Raw genomic sequence first — 14,593 nt, forward strand, 5'->3', positions numbered from 1 at the left:
TTCTCAAAAAGTGTTGCGGAGGATAAGAACATCAGGCATGGACGCATCATTTTCCTAATTTTTCTTCATTATTATTATACATGAATATTCAGTAAATATTTTTTCTGTCATCTAAAGTAGTCTAGCAAAACATCCATTTATTTTTTTTCTTAATATTTTTGTGTTAATTTGATTAAATTACAACATAACGCATGTTCAAACACAGCCGGACACATTGCGGTAATGAGAATTTCAGCAGAAAATGAGATAAAATTTCCAATTATAAATTCTTATGTTGAAATCACACATCATGCAAGGTAGAACACAGTATTGTGTTAATTCTGATGCTTTTTAATGTTACTATATTACACATTTCAAAGCTAAAATCATTAGTGCCGTGGTGTTTCAATGGTTTCGTAAGAATCACCCAGCCATTGCACTGGTTTGCTTAAGGTGTTGCAGTACATTGCTATAGTATCGCTGCTGTTATGTTGCTAGGGTATTGCAAAGTGGTTGCTAGGGACTTTTCTTTATGATATTTTGGAATCTAGATGTGATTTAGGTCGTTCTTCAACATAAGTGCAAAAAAAATCTTAGGTCCATTCATCTTCAGTAATTATGCTCCTCTCAGGAAAAATTACATAACTCATTTTGAATGTAACCCCAAGTATAGGGTAGAGTAATGAAGTGGTTAATCTAATAAAAACAACAGTACTATAATTAATCAAAACCCAAATATTTTTGCACTAGAAAAGAGAACATAAGTGATATTGTATTTGGCCACTGACTGAGGGGATTTGAGAAATACACATTAAAATGAAAAATGACACATCTCAGAAACAATCCCTTTCATTATGCATTTGTAACTCAATATAATGACATGTAATTGATAATGGCACTAAAATTAATGACTGTGTTTTTCGAAAGAACAGGAAAGGAATAAAAATTCACTTTTGCTCTCCCCTCCTTCGCTTGAAAGAGACAAAATATATTTAGTGTGTAAGGTTGGGGATTTTGAGTATGATTTAATAAACCTTTACCTTGTACCTTGCTGATTGGTACCAAAGGAACAATCATTTCTTTAATATTACACACAGCAAATTTTGCTTGTTACTAAACTGATTTTAACACAACAAAAATGTAATAGTAATAAAAACAATTCCCTGCTAAACCTCATGACAATTAAAGATTCATATTAAATGTTGGTCCATGGATTTCGCCCCTTTCAGATTTAGTCTAATGATGTTTTACCCCAATTTATTTCACTGTCAGTGATGATTGTCTTAACTATCTTAATGAATACAATAAACCCTGTATGTGACAACTGGCATGTTTGCTCAACTGTGCTACTGAACAAAGCATTTGATGGAGGAATGTTCTTCAACCCTTCAAACAAGTGACTCCTAAGAGCCCACACACCCACAGCGACCGGTCGGAGTGACGTCGGCATGCTGCATGTACGTGTGGATGTTGAGCTGGACTGGAAGAGCAGAAAGCCTTATTGACTCTAAAAAAAGGAAAACTGCTTCCTGAGAGGAAAGAGATTCCCACAGGAAAACTGCCAAGAAGAAGAGGTACAGGGAAGAGAGAGTCACAAAGATGAGATTCTGTTTTATACTTAATTTTGACTCTATTAAAGGTTGTGTTAAAAACGTGTGTTGTCCCTTTCGTTTTTTAACACAATCAATACAAAATTAAGCATAATGTGTTAAATAGCATAGCACAAATATGTAAAAAATAACATCATGAGATATCTTAATATTTTTTCTCCTAGATATAGTTTCTCCAAAAAAATTAAGACATCTTTTTAAAAGAACAATGCATAATGTTTAATAGATTAATTTATGCATTTTACCCAAACTGACATACACTAAAAAAATCTGGTTGCAAATAATTGAATTAAGTTTTCTTAAAATGATTTTTCTTAAAATAATTGTTGGATCGACGTAATTTAATAATGTACACCAGTTCAACATGATTGAATCAAGTTTTCTTAAAATGAAATTAATTTTAATACATGTTAATTTCATTTTAAGAAAACCTAATTTAATTATGTGCAACCGATGTCCAGAAGTTTTTTTTCAGTGTGCATTGCAAGATATACATTTTTATCCCTATGTGTGTTCCCGGGGTCCGAACCCAAAACTTTTCATGCTGCTGCTGATGCAATGCTAACTGAGCTATGCAGGAGCACTTTTTTGATCGTTAATTATAAAACAAAGATATTGCAAATTAAGACAAAGTTTTGATAAAACGTGTTTGTCGAAAAGCTCCAGTGTCACTTTTTGATGCCACTTAACTCTTTCCCCGCCACTGACGGGAGAAACTGCTTCCCTGCCAATGACGAGTTTTTCCGGCAACCCGTATATCCGCTATTATCCATCAGGTAATAACTTATAAAACCTGGAAGCAACCGATTAGGGCAAACAGTAAGAACTCTGTGTATGTTTTGATCATCGCTCTGAATCTGATCTCTATCTAAAGTCTCAGCTTTTTGCTAAAAATTTTGTATTGAAAATTTGAGAGGTTACACAAAGAGAAGAAATGAAGATAGGATGAAACTTTTTTTGTTTGTTTGTTTATAAAGCATGGAGTCTGTTCTTTCATTTGATATATTGTATGTTTATAGACGGTTTCAGCAGTAACAACATAAACAAGCGGCTGTCGCAGTCCGCACGTAACTTCCGGTAAACTCCGCTAAGAATAAATAACAACAAAGTTCTTTAAACGTAGTTTATTTGTATAGCAAGCAAAAAAAAAAACACATAGATTACCTAGGAAACCAAAACATTTGTTATTTTCGATGAGGCATTTGTTCAAGAGATCAGTTTAGCAACTAGTCAGACCATTAAAAAACGAAACCGTAAGTAAGGTTCGGATCCAGACGTGTATCACGTGCGTCCAATGAAACCGTCTATATATTAAAAGAAGAAAAATTTTTTGTAAGGCATTATACATTTGTGAAAATCATAAAAAATGCTGGCGCTGGCTGGCAACTGTTTTTTAAACGCTGGCAGGGAAAGGGTTAATTTTTAATTTTGGTATCGAATGCAATCAAAAATGGTTTGTTGCTAAGATACTCTATCACATGTGTATCTCTATAGCTTCAAGCAAGATCAAAAAGTCACAAGCTGTCCTCAGATTTGCCATCATACCAAAGTATGAGATCTCAATATGAACTCAAATATTTCTCATTTGTGACCCTAGATCACAAAACCAGCCTTAATGTAGTCCATTAACCAGTCCATTTATGTAATCTTAGAGATGAATACATAAGCTTTCTGTTGATGTTTGGTTTGTTAGAATAGCACAATATTTGGCCGTGATACAAGTATGTGAAAGTCTAGAATCTGAGGGTGCAAAAAATCAAACTATTGAGAAAATCCCCTTTAACATTGTCCAAATGAAGTCCTTAGCCACACATACTAATAATTAATACATTTTTTTATATTTTTATGGTAGGAAATGTGCAACATATCTTCATGAAACATAATCTTTACTTGATATCCTAATTAATTTTTAGCATAATTTGTATTTTATTTTGCCCTAAACATTTTTGGCTATTGTTACATATATACCCGTTTAACTTATGACTGGTTTTGTGGTGCAGGGTCACATTTTATTATATATCACTGTACTCTTAAGTCCATTTGGTTAATTTACTCACTTATTGTCTTTGTATGTGTTTATTTCACCACAGGAACTTAAGAAGAACACTCAGATTCAAAGATGATAATCCTGAGCAACATCTCTGAAATAGCTATTGAAGAGCGCTAACCTCTCTGAAGATGCTGTAAAATCTTCTCATTCTACATAAACAAAGCAATGTTCTCCACACAGATCTGGGCTTTCCGCCCATGGTTTTGATCCGGTTAGATTTAAGACATTCTGACAACACAGAACGTTTGTGCGATGGCTGCAGGGAGAGATTCGGTTCCGGCCGACGGAAGGATGTGAAGGTCAGCTGTTCCCCCTTTAAGTCAGGCATCGTTACGGACGTCCTGCAGAGACAGATGGGGTCTTAAGAAAACACTTCCAGGTTCTTATGTACTCAAAACAGAGAAGAGAGCAAAGTGTTCAAGGCCTGGTGTGATTCTCCATCTCACCTTGGGAGCCATGTGATGTCAGATGAATGTTGTGGGTTTAATGAATGCTCTTATTTAATTGCTTACTTTCCTCCAACATAGCATCAGGCAAGATTTTGATGTCAGAGATATTAAAATAGTGTCAAATTACATTAAAATATACAGAATAACAATGTATTTAGAAAGACATATGTGGTAAATATACTCTGAACAAAATTATAAACACAACAATTTTTTTGCCCCTATTTTTCATGAGCTGAACACAAACGGCCTATTTCTCTCAAATATTGTTCACAAGGCAGGATTTTTGCACTCCTATAAGATCTTATCACACTGTGCGACATGGATCGGTTAAACTTGGGTACGACATGCATGTAGATTGTACGATGACACCTATTGAATCGGAGGCTTCGATGGCTGCGTCACACGTTAGCGCAACGTCACCAGCATGTGCCAGTGGTAAACAAATACTAGTATGCAGGTCCTAGCAGCAAACACACTGTGCGTTTTTTGTGCCGAATTTCTGACACTTTTTAAAAAACTATCGTAGGCTATCTTTGGACGCTAGACTGGGAAAACGTCCGTCCTTGAACCTCTCTCATTGCACAACATAGGACCACCGATGAAGAAAATCGAAAATTCACTGGAACAGCCAAAAACTATGCAGTGTAACCTTGGGCTTTAGTGAGCACTTCTCATTTGCCAAGATAATCGATCCTCCTCACAGGTGTGGCGTATCAAGATGCAAGATTAGACAGCATGATTATTGCGCAGGTGTGCCTTAGGCTGACCACAATAATAGGCCACTGCCGCCATTTTAAAATTTATACACAATTTTCATATTTGGGTGAACTATTCCTTTAATATTCCGAAATAAATAGCGAAGAATTTGACAGGTGCCAATAAAAGGCAAGTTAAATAATAACATCGCTGTAAAAACTGTACACACTTATTGGATGTTTGGTTATACAAATCCTGTCTTTGACAACAATGAGTAGAGAAATAGTTTTCATATTTGTCTTATCTTGACTCAGAAATCAAATTGGAGTGGAATGATGGGAGAGTGCTGATATATTAGACAAAAGCCCGGCCAAAATAAAGGGACAGAGATCTCTTTATGCTCCCAGCTTCCCGAAAGCTTCCCAAAAGAGACCATTGATGCCCCACATGCCCCACGTGCCCAAACAATTCTCAGTTGAAACCGCTCAAGCATTTAATTTCAAACAGGAAGACTAAGCTGACAGAAATTTCCTTTTAATAGAATTAAACACCATCCCCATGTTGCATAAGGAAAGGTGTGATACACGAAGAATAGTTTCCTTCATGTGTCTGTGAAAATGAATCCAGGGTCCCGTTGGTAATGGTGGACACATGATAAAGATTAGCTGATGTGTTGTGCTACCCCAAACCCTCTCACGCATGTTTGCTTTAGTAAATAGGAGAAGGAAATCCCCAGAATATGACCCCTAAGGCCCTGGACACACACACGCGTTCACACTTTTAAATGCATTTTATGAAGTACGTTTTATAAGTGCCTTTGAAGACGATCTTGGATGAGATAGGTTTGCTGTATAATAGCTGCTTTGTGTTAAAGCTTAAAGAGTAATACTCTAAAATAGAGAAAATTGAGAAAGATTACTAGATATTACAAACCTTAGTTTTAGGACACTGAAAAAAGGCATTCAAAAAACAAACAAACAAAAAAATTAGGGGGCGTTTACACGACAACATTTTCAGCCAAAACTGGGAAAGTTTTTTGTGTTTTTTGGTTGTTGGTTTACACAATGACAACATTTTGGGGTCTTGAAAACATGAAAAGTGCATCTAGCGGTGAGATCACCTCTCCCTTTCGAAACGCATAGAGAAGCTACGGTAGCCGCCATAGGACAAACATGTCCTCGTTTCTGTAGAGCATTTTGTCCATTTAGGGCTACTGTAGAAACATGTTGGCGCGAAATAGTGACTTTCCTGTAAGGGAACCCGAGGTGTATGTAGATAAAAACAGCTTATTCTAAGTTAATAAAAACAATACAGTTCATTTTGTGAGGTCTTTATACACCACTGATGATATAGTTATGTATATTATATTGCATTTCTGTCAAGAGATCCTTCTGAAAGTTACACAATGCACCTTTAATTCAGCCTATAGGCATGCATGAGTCATATATCATACAATATTGCCGATCTTATGCATTTTTATGTGCTCTTATACTCTTAAGCGATTTTTCCCTAGGTGCTAACAAAGGACTGCACCTAAAATGTGACATTATGCGCTCAACTCTGCATAAATAGGTGAAAGTTCATCCGCGTGAATTCCTGGTGTATAGTGTCTATGAGGGAGTCCGAATCTGTGGTCCTTTCTGCCGTACCGGTGGTTTGAGAAGAAGGCGGGCAGTGTTCTGGTGTGTAAGTGAATGAGAAAGAGCTCCTGTAGATCAGACCGTCCGACCGGATCAGAGACAGGGGCACAGTGATCGGCTGTCTCATCCATCTCCATTCACCACTCAATATAGACACGTCAGGAACGACACAGAGAAGAGACCTCGATGACCTGAGAGCAACAAAGGATTCGCATGAAGGGTCTATTGTGGAGTCTGTGAATTTGCGCTGTCTAACATGTTTATAAGAGCAAAACCATGTAGTGTTATAAATCTTAACATGCAGTTTGAGTAAAGTCTAATGTGGCCCCGTGCTATAAAAATATCACTTTAAAGCAATTTGTGGCAGCTACACCATGAATACAGCTCTCTAACTCTTCATTTGTGTTACCTTGCGTAGGACCATACCAACCTACAGACCCCTGCTTTTGATGGAGTGATGCTGGACTACTCCTTGCAAAAATTAATGTCTCAGATTACAAATGTAACCATTGTTCCCTGAGAAGGGAACGAGACGCTGCGTCTCCCACAGTGTAGCTTCAGGACTCAACGCGAGTTAACTCGAAAGGGAACATGTTTTTTTTTTTTACCAAAATAACCATGGTTGTGCTACAAAAACCATGGTTAAACCACTGTTACTTTAGTTAAAGCATGGTTTTGCCAATGGTCATCAAAACCGCACGGTTACTAAAAAAAACATAAATATAACATAAAGGACCTGAAAGAGAGCATCATCCCAATTTACACTGCTAAGACAGAAATGTCCCACTATATTGCAGTCAGGATGTCTTTGTAAGGTGGGTGTAACGTCATTAAACTACCGCATAGGAAATCACATACCGGCTTAGTTCAGTACAAACACAAACCTTTTTCATATCTTGTCTTTTTGTGAACTTGCTGTTTTACCTTCTGATGAAGATTACAATTCATAAACAAATCTTCTTGATTGGATAAGCCATGTTAGGGGGAAGATAACCATTGCTGACTTACTTGATAAAGCTACCCAGTCTCACGAAATTATGTACCTATAGTCACGTAATTTTTTATTCTTTTTCGTGATACTCTCACAAATTTCCGCGTTTTTCATGATTGTATAACAAATTTCTGTTTATGTGTCACTGTCAGGTATTGGTGACTCAACTGCTTTTTTCTATTTTCAAACCATTTTTGCTTCGGTTTAGGGTTAGATTTGATGTTTGCGTTAGGATGTCACCAGTGGCGTAGCAAGTCAGTCTCGGGCCCATATGCAAAAAAATTCGCGGGCCCCCTTAAGCCAAAGCACCCCCAGCCTTGCCCGTCGGCACTGTTAACTGTGGTGTGCAGGTCTGTTAACAACATATACTTTTAATAAGGTAGTCAAATATTTTTACTTTACTTTTTTACTTTAAAGGGTAGATTTAAATAAAGCAAAATGAAATGTTTTGGGTAGTTTTTGACTATTGACTAACTTCTCTGCCTTCTCTACTTTTATGTTTATATTTGTCCATCCTTAATGTTCATGTAGATAGCCGTTATAATATCCTTTTACACTGTGTTTTCTTTTTTTTTTGGCGCGGCGATGCGTCATGTAAAAAAATGATGGCGTAGTAGTCTACAGCAGCCGCAGAGTGCAAAAAAAATTATAAACACAAACAAGAAATGACGGAAAAATTTGAAATTATGTAGAAATAAGTAATCACTACACATGATATGCATACAAAAATATATTTATTGCGGCCACAAATAAAAATTAAATTGAAAAAATTATTAAAAGCTGGGGCGGGCCCCCTATTGGCCCGGGCCCATTTGCACGTGCATACCCTGAATGTCTGATTTTTTTATATTTTCTGATTTTTAAACCACTGTCGCCTGGCGTTAGGGTTAGAGTTGGGTTTGGGTAACGATGTAATTTTATGTAAATCTAACCCTAAACCGAAGTGACAATGGTAAGAAAATAGAACAAAACAGTTGAGTAACCAATACGTGACCATGACACATAAACAGAAATTCATGATGCGATCAAGAAAAAACAAGGAAATTCGTAACAGTATCAAAAGAATCAAAAAATCGTGACTATAGGTACGTAATTTCGTGAGACTGTGCTGGATAAACAGTCAAAATGTAAAAAGATAAAGTAATTTGAAGCATAGTTTGCTTAGATGTTTTGTAGCATTTTCTAAAAATGTGTACTTTTCATAGATTTTAGTAGCGAGGTTAAACTCCTCTTTGCGCTTTTTATTATCTGTGAGAAAGATGAGATCTGTGCGTTGAAAACCCAGATCATGTGTTGTTAAGCGTGACCTTCAGAGGTTTACAAGAACAGGAAGTCGTAAACTTTGGAGAGTTTTCTTTAAATGGTTAATTCACATAAAAAGTCACATTCAAACTCACTTGAAGTAACTCAACTTAATGTTCCCATAAAATGACTTGATTCGTCTTCTCTGCTGCTGATGCTGATGGAAGTATCAACACATATATAATGGCTTAAAAGTTGTATGCTGTCAACTTAAAAATCTACGTTTTATGCCATATTTAGATTTTTACAAATATTTTTCTGCAAATTAACACAAATTTTATAACCTTATATGACTCTGGACCACAAAACCAGTCATAAGTCACACAGGTATAATTGTAGCAATAGCAACAATACATTGTATGGGTCATAATTATCTATTTTGTTTATGGCAAAATTCAATGGGATATTAAGCAAAGATCATGTTTCTATGAAGATATCTTGTAAATTTCCTACCATAAATATATAAAAAATGCATTTATCATTAGTAATGTGTTTTGCTAAGGACTTTATTTGGACAACTTTAAAAGCATTTTTTTTTCAATATTTAGATGTTTTTTGCACTCTCAGATTGCAGATTTTCTAATAGTTGTATAGCGTGATGCTAATGGTCTAATCAGATTCAATGGATTATGCTAAGGTATGCTAAAAGTGGTACCGCCAGACCCAGAGATCAGCTGAATGTATTACAAAATGGTAAAAATCAAATGTTTAACTCTAGGGGAGCTGGAAAATAAGCATATTTTCAAAAAAAGTGGAGTGTCCCTTTAAATCATTAAAGTAGATAGTTTTTTAGTAAGTTATGTTCATTCTCTAAAGCTTGACTTTACCATAACTTATTTCATAAACATGGGATGCAGATATTTATGCTAACCTGAACATGGTTTCAGCCTCCATGTTTCCAAACCAGACCTTTAAATGGGGACTGAAGTTTTCACCATGAAGCTCCAACATGGCCACATGTCCTCCACCATTTAACTACACTGTAAAAAAAGTCCGTAAAAATTTCAATGTTATTGCAGCTGGGTTGCCGGTAACTCACCGCAGATTCAAACTTATGTTACTTACCGGCAAGAGTCTGTTCAAAGTTAAATAAATTCTAAACATTAACAAGTCTTTATCTTTACAGAATAAAGCCACACAACAACAGCCCCATGCAAAGCATTCTGGGAACCAGAAATCATCATCAACCTTTTTCGTTTTTTTGCTTCAGATTTTGTTTCCCAGAATGTTTTGCTTGATGCTGTTTTTTGGTTTTGCTCTGTAGAGACAAAGACTTGTAAATGTCAAATGTTCATTTAACTTTGAACAAAATGTTGCCAGTGGATAACATGATCTTGAATCTGCGGTGGGTTACCGGCAACTCAGCTGCAATTTCTACGGATTTTTTTTACAGTGTACATAACAAAACCACAGGTCCAGAAATGAAGACATGTCACTGTTTAGTTACTTAAATACAAACGGTTGATCATTCTATACAGATTTTTTTCTAAAAATACAACTCATTTAGATTTTCAATGATTGTAAATCAGCACTTGTATATTGCATAGAATTTTTTTGATCCATTGCTGACACTTGATTCAGTAGAAAAATATGATGAATTTAACATCTTGAGTTGTACTGAAACTCTTTAAACTTAATCATCATTAATTCCTCATGATTGCAATTAAGTCTTATACTAAGTGTCACTGGACCCTGACCTCCAGTCCGTTGATGATGGGTACCGGGCTGATGATGGTCAGGTGATTGGTCAGACTCTCACTGAAGGTATATTCAACAACTTCTGTTCCAATGATGGTCCAACATGAGCCATCATTCAATAGCACCTTATTAGCCTCCTTAGGGCACGGAGAGGCCTACACAGATACAGAGACATTATTTGTTCAGCATGTGTCCGTATGCACCTGTCAGTGACGGGCGTAATCATTCGCTCACCTGGAACTGAATTATTTTTTCATTAGACAGGCAAAGGTACATGTGGTTGCTGTCTCTGAACTGAAAAGCACATTTATGAAGCTGTGACACGTGTTCATCCACATCTAGACATGCGTGCTGCTTGTTCACCTTGCGTATTATCTAAGGGACAGAAAAGAAGCATTAGGTTGTATTCAGACTTGTTTCCACATTTAGCATGTCTATCTACAAACTTTAATTTAAAAAAAATAAATTATGGTATTTTTTACTCTTTGAGTGTAAAAAATTATCCACCTGTTATACCAATAGCGGCATTAAAAAGTTCCCATCATGCATCAGTGCATGCATCTGGTCTGACAGCACCTGTGTGCTTTACAATACTCCTGTTTCAAACTGAGCTGAGCTGTCACACATGTTGTATGATGGACTTTAAAAGGCAAATGCACATTTTCACAAACCAAAGCAAGCCTCTCAGCAGTTTTAAACAACTAAAACAACATTGTGGATGTCTGTTCTGTAGTCGTATGTTTGCATTTGCAGTAAATGTGGTATTCGAACGTCGTCCTTGGCATTAAAACAAGTGCTTTATCAGCGAATTGTGACGCAGGTCGGCAGCAGATCGGTGTCCAAAAAAGACAACAGTGATGGAAATACTGGCCTAAATATAGGCTTCAGAGACGCACGAAAAACAATTTAGATGAAATAATACACAGAAAATTAAATGCTTCGCACTTTCTTTGCATGCAATGGAGCACATAGTATATTCAAGTACATGCAATGAATATTTAAGCGTATTGAATGGATGCGTGTTATGTAACTATATGCCATTATACTGTAAAACCCACTGCTTATAGTATCCCATTACTAAACATGTAAAATAACTTTTTGGTTAGAAATAAACAAAAATTAGTTTTTGAGCAAGTACAGGTCTCCTTAACATGTTAGAATGTTGATGTTATAATAATGACTATAAGTTGAGCTGATAGGTCAGTTTTCACTGGAAATGTCAATTGATCTTCAATACACATAAATTTAAGAACGTAAAGTATCCGGGCTCATTTTAGCGAGATTTATACATTATTAATAAATAAGCTTTCCATTGATGAATGGTTTGTTAGGATAGAACAATATTTGATGGTGCAAAAATCTGACGGTGCAAAAAAATAAACAATTTTTTTAATTTACCCTATTTCATCAAAATCCAGCGTTAAAGGGGGGGGGGGGTTCAATGTTATTTTAAGCATTCTGACTTATTAACACTGTTATAGAGTTGTTTCCTCATGCTAACCGTAGGCAAAGTGTCAAAAGAGCATTTGTGTTACAGAGTATTTCTGTACCGAATGCACTTCGGCAGGGTTCATACAAGTTTCGGAACGTTTTTTTTGATTACAGGTCCAGCTGACGTTTCAGGGGTTTCTATACGTATCACTTCTTTATATGAGCACTTCCTCCAGAAAACCCCGCCCACCCGTCAATCAGCGGGAGACGCTAGAGCTTGCAAACATCATACGCGACACAACTTTGTTTAATTTCGAAACTCAACAATGGCACGAAAGAAGAAATATGTTTTTGGATGTAAGAAGAAGAAAGCCAGCAATATGAAAACAATGGATATAGTTTATTATCTGGTGTAGCAGCGGAGTTTTGCGTGTGTGTTTGATGCGCTGGATTTTCCCAACCGGGTCATGAGTTGCATGCGGTAAGTAAGACTTCTGTCTTATGTTGGAAATAGGCGCATGCATATTATATAAATGACACGAACATGTAGTGAATCATAAGTTATAAGTGTTGTATAGTGTTGCATGACTCGTACTCGCTCCTCCCGCAGCTCGTAACTCCTTCTTCTTCGGATTCGGTATAGCTAATCTTTCTTTCATAAATCTGATTAAACTAAACATCCTTCGGAGATATAAAGAATGTAATACTACTCTATAGCTACTCCAGATTAACATAAAAAATGCAGAAACAGCGTGTGTTATGTGAGCTTTAAACAAACACACGTAAAACGTTGCTGCTGCTACCCCGGATAAACAAACTATATCAATTGTTTTCATAAGCTGACTTAGTTGGACAGCTGAACAAGGCTTTCTTTTTCTTACATCCAAAAACACACTTCTTCTTTTGAGTCTTAATATAAAACAAAGCTGTCGCGTGCAGTGATGCCTGTGATTTCTACTCAAAGGAACAATGCTAATCATCCTTTTTCTCGTTCTCACTCTGATTGACACGTGGGCGTGCTTTTCCGGGAAAGTGGCCATAAAAGGAAAAAGGGGTCCATGATATGTAACAGTTAACCATGTTTGAATTTTTTTCGCAACTTGTAGAAAATATGAGGCATGTGTTTGGCCCAGAAATACTTAACTGCTTTTGACACTTTGCATTTGTTTAGCATGAGGATTACAACTCTTTGTGTTAGAATGCATGTCAGAATGCATGAAATAGTATTAAAGAGTACCATCCAGTTACAGCTTTTGTACCTTTATTTCTGACAGTGTAGAATACTTAGTCAAGTGTTTACTGTTTTGTATCACTGCCACTCTTTCTTATTCTTTTTTGTTTCATAGTTTCTATACATTGCAGATGTATGGTTGTTTTGTGTTTTTGTTCCTATAACGTACCATCGGTGGCAGTGCAACACCCGCGTTAGTGCACACCAGCTGAACCACACTGCCATAACAGATGTAGCTGTCACAGCCGGCATATTCAGTCCGATCGGACTGCAGCCCGTCCACTATAAAGAAAAGAGAGAGAGAGTGTCAGAGTAAAAGAGATCTGTGATGAGAGAGAAAAAAAATTTTCTCTGACTTTTGCATCTCTTTGACTTTTGCATCATTCAATACTCTCTCTCACACTTAGATTTGGTTTTGGGTACTTAATGAAGTTCAAACCGATTTTTGAGGCATTAATACCAGCTGTTGAGCACATGTGGTAGACATTTACAATCGGACCTTTTAGGTTTTTCATCTAAGTATGGAACGCCAACACATTTGACTCTTAAATGCAGTGAGGCGCTAACAGAGGTCGTGAGAGTTTATTTACGCTAGACGTCCGAGATGGAGTGTGACTGATATATAACCAGTTGTATTCAGACTTGTTTCTTGAGTTTATTTAGCTACTGTGGTAAGCAGTGCATTGTGAACCCACTCCAACTGAGTAACATACAGTGAGCATTTGTGCAGTGAAGCGGATTAATGACAGCTCAGTTAGTTTGGTGAAATTTGTCTTGTTTTTCAGGACAAATATCCAAAAATGTAAAAATCAAGGCAGACTTAAAGGAATAGTCTACTCATTTTCAATATTAAACTATGTTATTACCTTAACTAAGAAGAGTTGATACATCCCTCTATCATCTGTGTGCGTGCACGTAAGCGCTGGAGCACGTTGCGACGCTTCGATAGCATTTAGCTTAGCCCCATTCATTCAATGATACCATTTAGAGATAAAGTTAGAAGTGATCAAACACATCAACGTTTTTCCTATTTAAGACGAGTAGTTATACGAGCAAGTTTGGTGGTACAAAATAAAACGTAGCGCTTTTCTAAGCGGATTTAAAAGAGGAACTATATTTTATGGCGTAATAGCACTTTTGGGAGTACTTCGACTCGCCTGAAAAGTCCGCTCCCCTTCTCACTCTCATAATGGGAGAGGGAGGGTGTTACTGCGCCGAGTCGAAGTACTCCCAAAAGTGCTATTAAGCCATAAAATATAGTTCCTCTTTTAAATCCGCTTAGAAAAGCGCTACGTTTTATTTTGTACCACCAAACTTGCTTGTATAACTACTCGTCTTAAATAGGAAAAACGTTGATGTGTTTGGTCCCATTCATTTCACTGGCTTGCGCCGCGCGAGGGCGGTTTGTTGTTGCGTCGAGCAAAGCACGGGCAGCGAGCGCAGCTTGCGCTCACGTCGCGGTCAAAGTTCAAAATAGTTTAACTTTTGCGCTGCGCTCTGTGACGATTACCCGCGC

General features: G+C 36.8%; 1 protein-coding gene across 4 annotated transcripts in view; it reads right to left on the reverse strand.

Annotated features, from left to right (window-relative positions):
- rbpjl (recombination signal binding protein for immunoglobulin kappa J region-like) overlaps nucleotides 1-14,593 on the reverse strand; it is a 23,764-nt gene continuing 9,171 nt past the window's right edge. For 3 of the 4 annotated variants that reach the window (XM_055213900.2, XM_055213898.2, XM_055213899.2), the window contains 5 exons: nucleotides 13,247-13,359; nucleotides 10,650-10,790; nucleotides 10,415-10,570; nucleotides 9,589-9,692; nucleotides 5,560-6,615 (listed from right to left, as the gene is read on the reverse strand). In XM_055213900.2, the coding sequence (XP_055069875.2) occupies nucleotides 6,339-6,615; nucleotides 9,589-9,692; nucleotides 10,415-10,570; nucleotides 10,650-10,790; nucleotides 13,247-13,359 (791 nt within the window). In that variant the 3' untranslated portion in view covers nucleotides 5,560-6,338. Of the gene's footprint in view, nucleotides 1,538-5,559; nucleotides 6,616-9,588; nucleotides 9,693-10,414; nucleotides 10,571-10,649; nucleotides 10,791-13,246; nucleotides 13,360-14,593 lie in introns of those variants that run through there. The other variant, XM_055213901.2, reaches the window with a different exon arrangement.

The sequence above is a fragment of the Misgurnus anguillicaudatus genome, chromosome 8 (assembly GCF_027580225.2).
Source record: "Misgurnus anguillicaudatus chromosome 8, ASM2758022v2, whole genome shotgun sequence".
Lineage (NCBI taxonomy): Eukaryota > Metazoa > Chordata > Actinopteri > Cypriniformes > Cobitidae > Misgurnus > Misgurnus anguillicaudatus.